Genomic DNA, 15,240 nt, shown 5'->3' with positions numbered 1-15,240 from the left:
GGTAAGCGAAATGCCACACCAAACAGAAGTACAGAATTTCCCCGGATGGAACTCAACTAAACCAATACGAGTTATACCTGTGCAAGGGGAAATCTGTGTGCATAAATCATCAGATGCAGCTGATCCTACCATGATAGGCTCTTCTCATTGCCACTATACTTGGGATTATATTAAGAATAGTCAAACCTGGGCAAACGGTACTACGTATCGAACTCGGAATACCTTGCCCTGTGCACCTCCTTTTATTCATGCATGGAAAGTGGTGTGGAACATAACTGTGACAGAAAAAGGCAATCTAACATACTGCACTGTGAACTCTCTACCCCTTTTGATATTTCGCCTTATGCACTCCACGTACCAAAAACCTCAGACCCGATGGTTGTGGTGGATATGTGGAGAATGGGCATACAAGAAACTCCCTTCCAAATGGAGTGGGACTTGTTTCTTGGGTTGGGTATTACCACCAATGTGGATTATGCCCACTAGTTCGGCCAAGCGTACACGAAGAAACGCTGATATTTCTCATATAGCAGGAGGAAGTACCCAAAGTTGGAGCGGTACTGATGATTGGCCGCCAGAGCGCATTATAGCCTATTATGATCCTGCCTCCTGGAATCCTGGTGAGCTCATACAAGGGGCACGGGATCCTATTTATAATCTAAATAGAATAATTCGATTGCAAGCAGTAGTGGAACTTGTAACCAATGCAACGGCCCAGAGTTTGAGACTTATTGCACAACAGTTGGATGAAAGTAGAGCCGCCATTTTGCAGCTGAAAATGGGAATGGATTATGTACTTGCCAGGCAGGGAGGCTTATGTGGAGTCTTGAACTTGACAGGGAATGCCTGTTGCTTTAACATTTCAGATAATGGTGAGGCAATCCGTGTGTTGGCTACAAAGATGGAGAATATAGCACATGTCCCAGTACAAACATGGGAAGGATGGGATATGGGATGGCTCACCAATTGGTTACCTAATGTCACAGGACTTAAAGGGATACTATTGTCTTGCTTGTTTTTCTTGACAGTAGTGGTAATGGTTTTATGTATGATGCCATGTATCATTTCATGTTTTAGAAGTACAATTAGCAAGATGGTTTCAAATGAAACTCTACCTCATATCATGGCCCTATACAGAGCTTTACCTCAGGAATATGATGAAGGTCAAGCTATAAAGGACACTTGGGATGAAGGTCCTTGAGCTTGAAAGGGGGGAATGTGGCATCTGAATATAGACTGCATTTTTAATCAAGACTTATATTGGCTTATATCTTGATCAGGTTCCTAAATTAAATGGGCTTAGATTTTCAAAATGTTTCATGCCAGGCAGAAAAAACCTTGGCAAGAGGTTTTCTCCTAAGACAAGAGGGCCCCATTGATTTATGGTAGAAAAAACAATTCTCAAAGTCATAAAAAGGGAGAATTACATATGCTGCCCCAAGGCTGAAAAAACACTATTAAGAATGGGTAAATAAGTAAAATGATACCAATGGGCCTCACGTTAAACCTTGAGCTGAATTCTCTAAGGCCAGAAGCAAATGGGAAAAACATTTAGCTGACAGAAAAAGGAGAACATTTTTAGGAAATCTTCTAAAGCTGTTTCTTTCTTAAACTGAGAGAGTTAAAAAGGGCAATAAAATGTTGGGGAAAGGCAACTGGCTTGGCTGGAGAAGAAGCTTCTTTCTACTTTATTTTTAGGCTGGAAAGGGGGGTGAAAGGAGGAGTGTAAACTAAAGAGGCTTCTTTTAAAAGCTGTTTTTTACTGAGTTCCTTCCTTTTTACTTTGAGAAGCTTTATTCTTTTAAGAGGCTACCTATGATAATGTATGAAATATATTAGCTTAAATATATTGGCTTAAATGTAATTATGCAAAGGATTTAAGGAATGCTAGATTCTTATTTCATATGGTTGTAAGAGTTGTATTTATCCTGAAATTAAGTCAGCCACCAGCCTAGCCCCCCTGCCAGACAGAAGACGCCATCCAAGCACTCTTGATATATAGTTGTCAGGCATTTGTTTAGAAACCTTAAATGAAGGAAATCTTTCAATGTTGATGTGAACTCAAGATCCTTGACATCTGTTGAACATAAAAATGTAAGATTAAACATTTGTTTTAGAAGGCAATAGGGCAAGAGGTGAGCTGGTAATTAAGATTCCATGTAAGATATATTATTACTTATATGTCATATATATAGCTCTTTGTCTCCCTTATAAGGGCAAGGAAATGGGTGTATCTTTTGTGGGTGTATCTTTTGTGATTGGTTCTACCAAACAGCCAATAGGAATTCCAACCAGGCTGATTGGACAGAGGCAGCCACAGGAGGAGCAAAGGGGGCTGGATTAAGGGAATATAAGTGCTGGCCAGGATGGCAGGAGGCCAGGCCAGAGCTTGGTAACCATATACCACTGTGCCTCTCATTTATTTGTCTGACAAATAAATTAATATTTTAATTTCTCTATTGCTGCGTTGAATATTTCATTCCAGCTAAGCGTTAACCACAAGCAGAGGTGCTACACTAACATGTGGCCTGCCTCCTCAATGACTAGCTGAAAATGAAAACATCCAGCAGATTTAGCATTCATACTAAGCCCTTTCCTCATATCTGCTTTCTTTAGTATTTTAAGTCAAGTGCAACAGTCACTTCTCAAACACTGCCATCATAGCATAACTGCAAAACATTAAAATGCCAGATAAATAGTTCATCTTGTCCAGTCTCTTGCGTCTGACAGAGACAAGCTCTAGAAAGGTATCTCAGCAGGGTTCTACAAACCCAGAAGACATAAATTGTGCTATGAACTGTGGAAGCTGCTCCTAAAGCAAGATTCTGAGAACTGCAGCCATTTATTATTAGTATAAATTGATATTTTTAGACCTCTTGCGTGTGGGGAGAATCTTGAACAGCCTCTGTTTCTGCTAAAAAATTCAAAACCAGAGGAGTCGGTAGAGAGGGGAAAAGGATTTCAGTGAACAATTTTCTGTAATTGATTGTTATTCTGCACTACTACCAATTCCTCTCAGTAGCTCCAAGTACCATTCACTGAGTATCAAAACTTCCTTCTGCTTTCATCCTTCCCTTTCTCTTTCCCCCGCCCCTAATCCATCCCTCCCAAACCACACTTTCCTCTTTTCATGGAGAGGCCAGTTACTTACGCAATGGCTAAGAAGGCAGCATTGCCCCCGTAGAGGAAGGAGCGGCTCAGAACCTGCAGGATAAACGTGGCGTACTGCACAGGCAGCACCGGAATAGAGGCACAAATTGAGAAGGCCACGCACTGCAGCACTGTGATGACCAGTGACAGCACACAGGAGCGCAGGTCCGCCAGGGAATCTGGCACCCCTGGAAACAGAGAATACAGAGAGAGGTGAGCAGGACCAAAGGAGACCTCGGGGCATCAAATATCCTTGATGGGCAGTCTCATGAGGAAAGCAAAACACACACAATGGGACGTACCTTGCGAACTCCCTTCCTTTTTATGTCCACGTTTGTGACGGTCCAGGATAAGCCCATTCCAGGGGGCACAGATGACTCCACAGAACTGGGTGAAGGCAAAAGCATTGGTGTAGCTGCTCACTGTTGACAGAAAGAATTAAGACAAAAGGATGACAAAACCATCTTCCCGTCAGCACAAATATGTGCCAAGATTTTCATACATGTAACCCATTATTAGATGATGGCAAGAGACTAGGAGGAATCAAAGGACAGGAGGCCTTAGTTCTCCAGTAGTTCCAAGCAAAATATTTTGAAGAACTACCTCTTCTTTCTCAATAAGAAGACTATCACCATCAGGAGGGGCTTCCCCTCAACTCCTAGACCCGGGCAGTCTCCTGGCACAGCTATTCATTACAACACCATTTAAATTCTATTTCAGCAACTTTTTCTTGAGGTCAAGAGCACTGCTGAGACAAGATGGCCTTCCTCTCATGGTGAGAGAAAAGGGAGTCAGCAGCACCAAACACAAGAGCATGAAAATGGAGGCATGCCTCAAAATTGTACTGAAATTATGTGGGCTGTATCCACCATTAAGTCATATTTAGTGTAGACTCATTGCAATGAATGAGTAGAACTAATTTAGGTCCATTCATTTCAAGAGCTCTACTCTAAACATAACATACCCTCCAACATTTCTCTGATGAAAATAGGGACATACCATTCCATAATGATAATTTTACTATTTATACCCCACACTTCTTACTGGGTTGCCCCAGCCACTCTGGGCAGCTTCCAACATATAAAAAATAAACATTAAACATTAAAAAAACTTCTCCATACAGGATTGCCTTCAGATGACTGGGGGGGGGGGTCAGGTAACTCCATACCCTCCAACATTTCTCCAATTAAAATAGGGACATTCTAAGGAAAAGTGGGGCACTCTGGGATCAAATCAGAAACCGGGACATCTTCTCTAAATCAGGGACATCCCTGGAAAATATGGATACTTGGAGGGTCTGACAGAACTTAAGTTGGCTATACTGTATATGGAACTTTGATGAAACAGAGAAAAGCCCAACAAGTTTCAATGGAAACCTTCCTTAGGTGCACAATAATTCAGTTTATTAATTCCAGTTACAAAACATCTCTCATAGTGTGTTTTTTGCCTTCTACACTCTTCTAGTCTACCTGCCGAAAGACAAAGGGCAAGACCCAATGTTAGCCATAGTGAGAATAGACCCACTGCAAACAAAAGATTTAGGTCCACTGATTTCACTGGGTCTACTATGGCTATGGCTTAGTTGGATCTCACCCAATAACTCTTATCCATCTCCACACACATATTTTTGTTTGTTTCTTACATATCCTAAATTTGGGGCTAAATTTTCCCAAAGGAGCCCAGGGTGGCAAGAAACAGCATCAATACAACATAGTTTAAAAGAAAGTAATAAAAACACTTAAAAACATAGACACATAGCCTCACAGCTAATAATTTCAACAACAACAATAATTTTATTATTTATACCCGTCCATCTGGCTGGGTTGCCCCAGCCACTCTGGACAGCTTCCAACATATATAAAAACATAATAAAATGTCAAAAATTAAAATAAAGTTTCCCAAGAAAAGTATTTTACAGCTATCAAATGTGTGGGCGGACAGAAATGTTTTAAAATTCCTCCTGAATGTTTATACTGAGGGTGACAGCAAAACCTCACTAGGGAGATTATTCTGCAAACAAGAGAACCTCTTAATCCCCTCCCTGCCCCTTTCCCAATACTCTCCTTACCAAGGGTGGCGTCTCCCTCAGCCAGCTGTGTCAGCATGGGGTTGAGGGTGCCAATGAAGAGATAGTGGCGCAGCTGCATCACCGACAGCCACACCAGATGCCAAAAAAACAGTTTGGAGAAGACACAGCTCCAGAAGGAAACAACAGCTGGAGCCTTGAGGTTTGCTGCAGTCTCAGCATCTCCTAAATAAATCCAAAAGAGGGGACAGGAGGCATGTGTAAAATCTGAAATGATCTTTATGTCACACAGTACCTTGCTACTATTTCACTGCTGACAGTCATAGCAAAGTGAGAGCCCTTTCTAGGCACAAATCAAATGCACATCCATTGGTTTTTATGAGGGCTTCTAAGCAATTAGCTCCCCATGCAGAGGCCTAGAGAATCTCTCACCCAGGGGTGAAAAATGGGCATGTGAAGCTGGTTCTGGTATAGGACTTACATTTTGCCAGTAGTGATGCTATGGATAAACACGATTAAGTATGGCTGAAACCTTCCAGTCATTAATTCACATGCCCTGGGGAAAACCACTAAGAGCAAACAAATGAGTTAACTCTTCCTGCTTGCCTGCCCACCCAAAAAGGAATAGCTGACTGGGATGCTTCAGAAGACATGTGGTCTTATTCTCTAGCAGGAATGAGCATGGATGACTGCCCGTGAATTACTAGTAGCGCAGGGGTGGGTGGGTAGCAGCAGGGCCGGATTTAGGTTTGATGAGGCCCTAAGCTACTGACGGTAATGGGGCCCTTTATATAGCAGATGGGGCCCATTACTTACATCATAGGAGCCTACACAACACAAAACACTGGTGCTATATGTAGGTTTTATTTTATTTGTTTTTTATATTATTTTTTGGAAATGTACATCCAGATTTTTTTCCTTTAATTTTTTTGGGGGGCCCCAAGAGAGTGGGGCCCTAAACTATAGCTTGTTTAGCTTACACGTCAATCTGGCACTGGGTAGGATTAAGAAGGGTTAAAGGAACTGACTTGACTCTTGAGGTCCCTGGTATTTAATCCCCCCTTACTCACTGGCTCTGCTAAACACAGCACTTTCAGACATTTGAGGGTAAGAAATGAGGTATATGAGCCTGACTACAGAAACACATAAAATGCACACAGAACCTCTTCTTGGAACAAATGCCAAGTGAAAGGTATATCTGACACCCTCAAGCCCCCATAAAGTGCACTTACTTTGCAGCAGATTTACTCTGTTTTTAAACATATTTTCCCAAATGCAACATTCCCATCCAATATTAAGGCCCAGCTAGAATCTCTAACCACCAACCTTGGAACCAGTCTCCGTCCCTACCTATGCCAACAAGCCCTTTGTTGGTGGAATTTTCTTCGAGTGCTGGGTCAGCATGCAGATTATCCGAGACCTCTGCATCATTCTCATCCAGGACTTTGGGGCTACGTTGCTCCTCATAGGTGCGATACGAACTGGACCTCTTGTGACAGCTCACTCTGCAGACACAATCAACATAACTGGTATCCTGGGGACTTATTTCCCTTACAAAGAATGAAAACCCAAGTTCCACATGTGCAAAGAGAGAAAGACAGGGTGGTATAAGTACGATTTATTTGTTCTTTCAGATGATGCACCATGACAGAAAGGTACAAAATCACAATGGCATTGATCATAAAGCCAAGTCAATAGAAATTGCCATTAAATGCATAAACTATAAATGGATGATTCAACATGTAAGAGAAAAGGAGTACAGGAAACTGAGAACTCAGCCTCAGATTAGTTTATCTCTATTGCAGCAAATACTTTCACCATGTGTTTGAGCCAACAACATTCCTCTCTCTCTCTTCATTCCTTCAGTTTTCTTATTTGATAGTGGTGAGAAATGGGAAGTTTCATTCCAAACCAGTTCACTGCTCACCAGTTTAGGCTGGGAGTCCTCTACAAACTTACTTGGGAGTGAGTTCCATAGAACTCTGAGATTTAAGGCTAAACAACACATTGCATGCAAACAGGTTTAACTATAGCCCAGTGAACCTTTTCGAAGCGGCAATGCTGCTTTCAGGGAGAACAATCAGGAGCATAGAAATAGTAGGAGGGAGGGAATATGTGTTTAAAACCCTACAGGGGAGGGAATTTGCTCCAGGGGGTAATTTGGGGCAGAAAAAGGGCAGGTGGGAAAAAGGCTGAGCATCTTTCCATCAGATGCTTCTCTACTCTGGATCACACACACACACACCCGCCTTTACTGCTTCAAAAAGGGCTGTAGTCAACATGTATTTGCTTGCTGTGTAGTTTGGCCCTTATGTCAATGTAAATTTCCAACTAAGCATGCAGAGGTCTGGGGTCTTAGGGATACCTGCCTCAACTGCAGGCATCCTGAAACAATGGGTTCACTTTGGACTATATTTCCTGCATCCTTTCAATGAACGCCATGCAGATGCTGTTTAATTAGGGCTTTTCTGAAGATGCTACAAAATGGCACCTGAGCTGCTCTCCAAACTGGTGTTTTTTCCCCCAATGGAGCTTGGGATGGTGTTGTTGGGAGACAGCCACAGTAAAAACTGTGCAGGGTGTGAATCCTATCTTTATCAATTGGGCAGAAGAAGTTGTTAAACTGCTCTTTTATCTTTAATAGCAGCACGTGAAGAAAGCCTACAGATGAAGCTTTTCTCATCATGGATATAAACATCACCTGCCAATCAAGCAGTATGGTTACAGTGGTCCCTGAAGAGTTGGCAACCCTATACAAATCCCAGAGCACTGTGCCTGCCTGAAGAAGCATTCAGAAAGCAGAACTGTCTTTTAAAAATAACAGTGGATGGAACCCACTGGGGATAGCTTCTTTCTTCTACCACCACCAGGGTTTTAGGCAGCACTTTGTGAGCTTGAAGAAGGAAGGAAGGAATGGAAGAAGATAGAAAGGGGCTCAGGATCTTAGCGAGGGTACACAGGGGAGAGAGCTGTGTATCAGACTGAAGTACAGGCAAGTGCAGCTTACCCATATGTATATCCTGGGGGCAGTGGATATGGAATATGGCTGCGGGGCATCAGAAAAAAAGTACGGATCAAGTGCCAGGCACTGCAAGCAGACATGAAGAGGAACATGGTTCTCAGCGAGAGGCCTTGTTCATACAGCAACTGTAGACAAATACACAAACTTGAGTTAGCCAAGCTCTGCATTGACTGTAATCTGTGTGGTGCACAGATTGCTTGCTTGGCTTTGGGCTCATGTAGCAGATTATCGGCCTGTCTTTTAAGAGTGGGAGACAGATCCAACCCACAGGGTACAATTCGATATAAGCAGAACTACTGCATCTCTTCTGCAATTCCCATTCATTTGAACAGGAAAACATACTGGTGGACTGTGCTCTATTTTTAATTATGATGAATCTCTACCTGAGACACCAAAATGCCTTGGACCAGTCACTAGCTCTCAGGCTCATTCTTTCATTTGCATAACAGATTTATCTGGTCACTCAATTTGATTTGATCTTTTTTATAGAATTCCCCAGGCCCAGCTACTGTTTCTAAGCAGCTTCTGCATGTCATCACAATAGAGCCAAATTATATGTGATATCAAAATGTGTCTGCATTTAGTGTGTAGTGTTTAATAGGGGGGAAACACAATAAAAATGTACTTCTTGAAAAACCTTACTTCCTCATAACAATAGGTAGCACAGTGCTTCCAGACACTGTGCCTAAGTACCATAAACCACCGTCAGCAAATCATGCCTCACATTCCCTTCCTAGAGCACAGTTTTGCCATGACCATGCTCTCAGAAACATGGATTTGAGTAGCAACATAAAGGTAAAGGGACCCCTGTCCATTAGGGCCAGTCGTGGACGACTCTGGGGTTGCAGCGCTCATCTCGCTTTATTGACTAAGCCGCTTCTGGTGAACCAGAGCAGCGCATGGAAATGCCGTTTACCTTCCCGCTGGAGTGGTACCTATTTATCTACTTGCACTTTGACGTGCTTTCTAACTGCTAGGTGGGCAGGAGCAGGGACCGAGCAACGGGAGCTCACCCCGTCGCAGGGATTCGAACCGCCGACCTTCTGATCGGCACGCCCTAGGCTCTGCGGTTTAGACCACAGCGCCACCTGTGTCCTGAGAAGCAACATGGTCACATGCATATACAATGCTGAACCACAGCTGGAAATAGAACCCTTGTGAGCTGACGTCTTCCACGCTAACTATAGCCCTGCTTCCTCTTAGCTGAAATCACGCTTAGGATACTGCACCCTTCTTCTGCTTTCACCACATCCCCATATTCTCTGTCCTCGTGTGGCTGGATTTTGGTTTTGTCATCAGGAGTGCTGCCTGCTGCTTTCTGTGTGGTGGCTCATGTGCTCTCTCTACAGAGAATGGTGATCCCTTAGCTCAATGCATATCTGAACAGTCTTAATGAAACTGGTGAAAAGAGGCAACTGTTAATACTAACAGCACAGAGACTGTCTTCCACCAGGTGTAGGGGGCCTATGATGTTGATGTTAAGTATTGCACATACAGTATCTCCAGGAATCCAGTCAGGAAGCTTTGGGCTATATGATATTCTACAGAAAGACCCAATTGAGAAAATCAAAGTTGGTCAATAAATCGAAGGCAAACGGTAAATGAGGATATCCACCATGGTTCAAAAACATCTAGGATATCCTTATTTACCCTACAACTCCCCTTATCCCTGAGCATTGGGCCATGGTGCTTGATGCTGATGGGAGCTGCAGTCTAATGACCTCTGAAAAGCACACTGGCTATCCCTGGGTGAAATGTTGTGATCACACATTGAAATTGAGTTGCTGAGTCCCTGACTAGCTGAAGACACAGGACTCAGAGCCAAACAAGATGCATCAAGCAGATGCACCCCCCCCCCCAATGGTGTATTTGTTATCTTTACTGAAAAATAGTCCAGAGCATTATGAGTTTAAGAGGATGAATGGAAGAGGGTGTTTAACCTTTTTCCTTCTTCCTGCTTGCCCACTCAAAATTGCTGCCCCATCCAGCAGTCCTCCCACCTATGAAGGAAAGAGTGTTCCTCTGCAGGAGAATAGCGGCTGGAGGATATTTGGAGTAGACAAATGCCAGTAAGAAAAAAAAAGGTTGAACAGCCTCTCTCCCATTATGATCAAGGCGGCATTGTTGTTGTTATTCTTTAGTTGTTTAGTTGTTTAGTCGTGTCCGACCCCATGGACCAGAGCACGCCAGGCACTCCTGCCTTCCACTGCCTCCTGCAGTTTGGTCAAACTCATGTTGGTAGCTTTGAGAACACTTTGTCCAACCATCTCCTCCTCTGTCGTCCCCTTCTCCTTGTGCCCTCCATCTTTCCCAACATCAGGGTCTTTTCCAGGGAGTCTTCTCTTCTCATGAGGTGGCCAAAATATTGGAGCCTCAGCTTCAGGATCTGTCTTTCCAGTGAGCACTCAGGGCTAATTTCCTTAAGAATGGATAGGTTTGATCTTCTTGCAGTTCAAGAACACTCCAAGTGGATTCCCCAAGAATCCCGAGAACTGTAGTTTGTTAAAGATGCTGCGAATTATAGCTCCTTGAGGGTTAAACTACAGCCCCCAGTGTTCTTTAGGAGGGGGAAAATCTGCTTTGATTGTGCTTTCAATGTATGGTGTGTACTGAATCTAGCTCACAGCTGCCCCGTGCTGGTTTTCACGGGGAAGACAAAGAGTGTTGGAATAACAAGACAGGTGACTGTGCCATATCTTATTATTTGGCCTTGACCTTCAGCTATGACCTAACTAGGAATTAGCTGAAAGCGCAAGGATGACCCTTCACATACAATTTAGCTACTTATCGGATTAATAGTCTCGAATTGTCTCAGGGTCACTACAAGCAGCCTACTTAATTCTTCAATGTCCTGCAGCAAAGTGACCAGCAGTTTGCTACTCTAATGCTCTTGAAAAGGCATGGGTTAGCTTATCTACGATAGAAGCATAATACAACAGCTTCTAAAGGAAGTGTTTTTTATCATTATGTAAGTGGAAAATTAATCAGGTGGGGATGAGGAGACAAATGTGTTGCATATTTTCTTGCTATTAAATGTTGAGAGTTAATCCAATTTAGAAGCCCCAAAGATTAGAGGAATAAGATACCTAGCACTTGCCAATTCTATCCATGCAGACGCCGAGATGTTCAATAAGAAAGACATATCACATGATGTCAGAGAGTTGTAGAATTTTTCTGACCAGAGAGGTGAAAATGTATCTACTGGAGTTGGGACCTTCTGGAATCTCAAAATCTTTCTCTATCCACCTGTTTTCCTGTCTTCCTATTTTTCCTCATTCTTCTCCCTCCACCCACTTAAATCACTATCTTTCCTCCTCCTTTCCCCCCATCATCTCCCATCCTGGACTGTTTGTTTCTTTCTTTCAGTGTCCAAACCAGTTGCCAGTTCAGGCCATTCAAGAGCTAGCCAGTGGCTCAATCAATGCTATTAAGTTAGGTGGGACAAAAAGGTGGTGATGCTTGAATCCAAACTTCCCTTTCCTGTGAAATTTCTGAGGGTTCTATCTATGACTAGGCTGCTGACTCAACATCTTAGAGGAAGAAGAAGCACTGTCATAACACACATCATTTCTTAGGAGGAAAGCCCAAAACACAGGATTCTGGTGCTTGTTTTTCCTAAGTGTGGCAATTTTTAATTCTTTAGGAAACAGTCACTAACCTTGATGACAAGAAAAACTGCAGAGGAAGAGTCAAAGGCCCCATTGTAGAGGGTAATGATGGTTGAGCGGTGTTTTCCAAACAGATTCCCAACCTGGAGAGACAAATAAGATCTCAAAGCAAATTGACTACTTTCCTGGAGGGGGTCAGCAGATCACAGCCAAAGGGCCTAGTTGCCGGTGAACTTTAATATGTTAGAGTATGGAGGCAGGGACAGGGTGCCCCAAAGGTTCTCCTGTAAAGAATTTCCTCTCCCAGCTCCCTCCCCATTAGGATGTGTGAGGGAAGAGCATCAAACCTGCATGTTGGTGAGGATAAAGAGGATCCCACCGACAGAGAGAAACGTCAGTGCTGGGAACAGCATCAGCGCAGTGGCTGTACCGGAAGAAAAATTGATGGAAGGGCATATCAGCAACATAGGCCTACCATGCTCATAAAACAAGACACAGCTGGGCATCACATCACTCTAAGCAGTGGTGCCACTGCAAACTTTGAACTGCAGGAACTCATAACAATCCCTATAGCAGGCATGTCCAACAGGTAGATGGTGATCACTGGACGTCTGTGGTAGATCACTGGTAGATAACTGGCTCCCCCCAAAGAAGATCAACAACTCCTGAAAACGGACCTTCCTCCTCCCTAAAAAAAGCTCAGCAACTTCAACCTGAACCCCAAAAAAGGGGGTAGATCACTGCCAGTTTTTAACTCTGAGTAGATTGCAGTCCCTTGGGAGTTGGCCACCCCTGCCCTATGGCAACATCCCCCTAGATATATTACACACAAACACACACACACACACACACACACACACACAGTGCAGCAGTACATAGCACAATGCCCAAATTATTAGGACCAGTTGGCAATAATAGAAAAGTGAGTCAGCAAAGTTGTAATGATTAGCATGTTGGACTTTGGCTGTGGAGACCTAGGTTCACATCCCCAATCAGCCTTTAGCTATTAAATTAGAAATACAAAGAAACTTGCAATTAAGTATTATCTAGCATGAAGTAGGAACCCCATCCAAGGAAAGGAAAGAAGTACCCAGCCTCTGCTTTACTGGTTCCCTCTTTTTCCTTCTTTGTTTATCTGGCTACAAAATGTCTGAAAGCCTTGTTATCACCTTGTTAATTTGCCAGAGTAGGGAGAGAATATTAGTCATCCTGACAAATGAAACAGAAGTCCTAGTGCTGCATTCTCCTCTACTTTTGATCCTAAATTTCTTTTTTTTTCTTACAATCTTGCTGGTGTGTGCACACAGAAGCAGCTCAGTACTGAAAAATGAGATGTTCCAGTGCAATAAAAGGAACTCGTACTCCTCAAGCCATGTCTTCCTACAATTCTCCAGTCAACATATTAATACAGGGCAACACACTGTGCTATTCTAAATTTCTATGTCAGCTCAGGGGGCTCAGAATGCAGCAATGGGAAGGATGAATCCAGTTCCCTTGCTTTTTGGTGTTTAGCATTTGAGAAAGACTAGCACAACATGCCAGAAGTGTGTGGAAAGAGGCAAAACAGGAACTTACTACAAATATAGATTGTAGTTAAGATCCCACCTCATATGATTCCCCTTTCCAATCTTTAGAAATATTTGAAGGATCCAGCATAATTTTGGGAGACCTACACAAGCAATAATAATAATAACATTGGACTGACAGCTATCTAGCTACACACAAAGACTGAACGTCTCTCAAGATGGAGAGCTATGGTAGCATGGTTTCTCTCTCCCTGCAGCCATTGATATAGACATTGAAACTCTTGTACATCACATCATACATGTGTACTTAACACACACACCCTTTCTCTTCCACATTTACAGCCATCCCTTGATTATAGGTGTTGCTAAGGCACACATCTAAAACTCATGTCCGCACTACAGACAGACACACACACCCCTTCCCCATATGAAGACCCACCCAGTCATCTTTTGCTCCTCCACACAAAGCCATACAAAATGTATTTAATTAGGTATATGTTAAAATCATTTCTACCCCACCAGATGCACTGGATGGGTGTTTTCACATATACAACTCTGCATGGAGCTGACCCAGCTTGCAACATAACATAGTATCATGTCTTTGATTGTTCTGAAGGACAACAGCAACAGTTCCCAACAGTTTCAAGCCTAACACTGGAACTATTGTGTCCATAATTTGTACCCCTACAAATCTACCTAAATAAGCCTAGCTCGCCATCCAGGAACACTCACCTGCTGAGGAAAATGCAACGAGGAGAGTACCAGTGGTGTAGGCAGATCTGGAAGACAAAGAGATGCCCTGAGCTACCAAATGGGCACTGGGCTGCGGACACGTGGGCAGCAAGGTGAACTACTTCCTCCCTTCATCCCCCATCAGACACAGTGAGCATCCATCAGCTTCCCATCCTTTTGGTAGACAGGCAGGCAGCTGTGGGAGCCATGGGCATCAGAGGAAGAAAGATGAATCAGTAAGATGGAGATTGGAATTGAGAGATCATTTGAAAATAGAAATAGACCAGTGGGGAAAAGATGAAGGAAAGCATGCTGAGGAACAGAATAAAAACTGAAATTAGAAAAGAGGAGAGACTCAGGCAAAGGCACAGCCTGGAGGGAGTTGGACCAGGGGCAGATTTAGGGGAGTGTGACTAGTTCTGTTGTACTGGGTGTAGAGTTTTAGGGGCGCTGTTGAGGACACCACAACTAGGATTTACAATGGAGTGCAAGAGGCACTGAATTTTGGTGTCACACAGGGTGCCACTGAAATTTGAGACCCCAAGATCTGCCTCTGGTTGGATCGTTAAAAATTGTCCTCCATTTTTGTTTAGGGTTATGAGAGAAAGAATGATGATGATGATGATGATGATGATGATGATGATTTATTACTTATACCCACCCACATGAGAATGTGAATGAGCATTAACTCTAGTTTAGTTTTTGTTCAGATACTGATAGACAAATCACATGAAAGTTTATGTTTGTCTTCTGTCTCTAATATACAGGTTCTTCTTTTTAAAAAGGCAAATGGCACTGGGTGGGTGATAATTATTGGAACTTAAGCAGCTGTGGAGAAACAATTTTAACCATATCCTCCCCTGCTGATTCCTTGGGGAGTCTTCTGATGTTTTTGGAATGCTGCACCCATTAACATATATTTTTTTTTTGTACTAGATAACACCAAGCAGATAACACCAGGTTAGGAAAACATTTCCACAGCTCTGCTTAGTTGGCCACATGCCCTGAGAGGAAAGAGGGCAAGGACCCAAAAGAGCCACCTCAGCACTACTCTCCTGCCCACATGGCTGATCAGTTCACTCACATGAGCCGCATGACTTTGCCCACTCCATTAATATGCCCAGCCAGTTAAGGAACCTCACAAACTGCAGTCACAGCAAATACTAGCTTCCTGCA

At 43.2% G+C, this 15,240-nt stretch overlaps 1 protein-coding gene across 12 annotated transcripts in view; it reads right to left on the bottom strand.

Moving 5' to 3' along the window:
• Positions 1-15,240, bottom strand: part of SLC43A3 (solute carrier family 43 member 3) — a 52,424-nt gene that overhangs the window by 10,571 nt on the left and 26,613 nt on the right. For all 12 annotated transcript variants that reach the window (XM_081904973.1, XM_081904979.1, XM_081904980.1 and 9 more), the window contains 8 exons: positions 14,065-14,111; positions 12,154-12,230; positions 11,857-11,949; positions 8,184-8,323; positions 6,527-6,681; positions 5,219-5,401; positions 3,453-3,572; positions 3,152-3,338 (listed from right to left, as the gene is read on the bottom strand). In XM_081904973.1, the coding sequence (XP_081761099.1) occupies positions 3,152-3,338; positions 3,453-3,572; positions 5,219-5,401; positions 6,527-6,681; positions 8,184-8,323; positions 11,857-11,949; positions 12,154-12,230; positions 14,065-14,111 (1,002 nt within the window). The remainder of the gene's footprint in view (positions 1-3,151; positions 3,339-3,452; positions 3,573-5,218; positions 5,402-6,526; positions 6,682-8,183; positions 8,324-11,856; positions 11,950-12,153; positions 12,231-14,064; positions 14,112-15,240) is intronic.

This window comes from Podarcis melisellensis (assembly GCF_964234715.1).
Source record: "Podarcis melisellensis genome assembly, chromosome: 1".
Lineage (NCBI taxonomy): Eukaryota > Metazoa > Chordata > Lepidosauria > Squamata > Lacertidae > Podarcis > Podarcis melisellensis.
The sequence above is the reverse complement of the archived record's forward strand: the minus strand, read 5'-3'. Positions and strand labels throughout refer to the sequence as shown.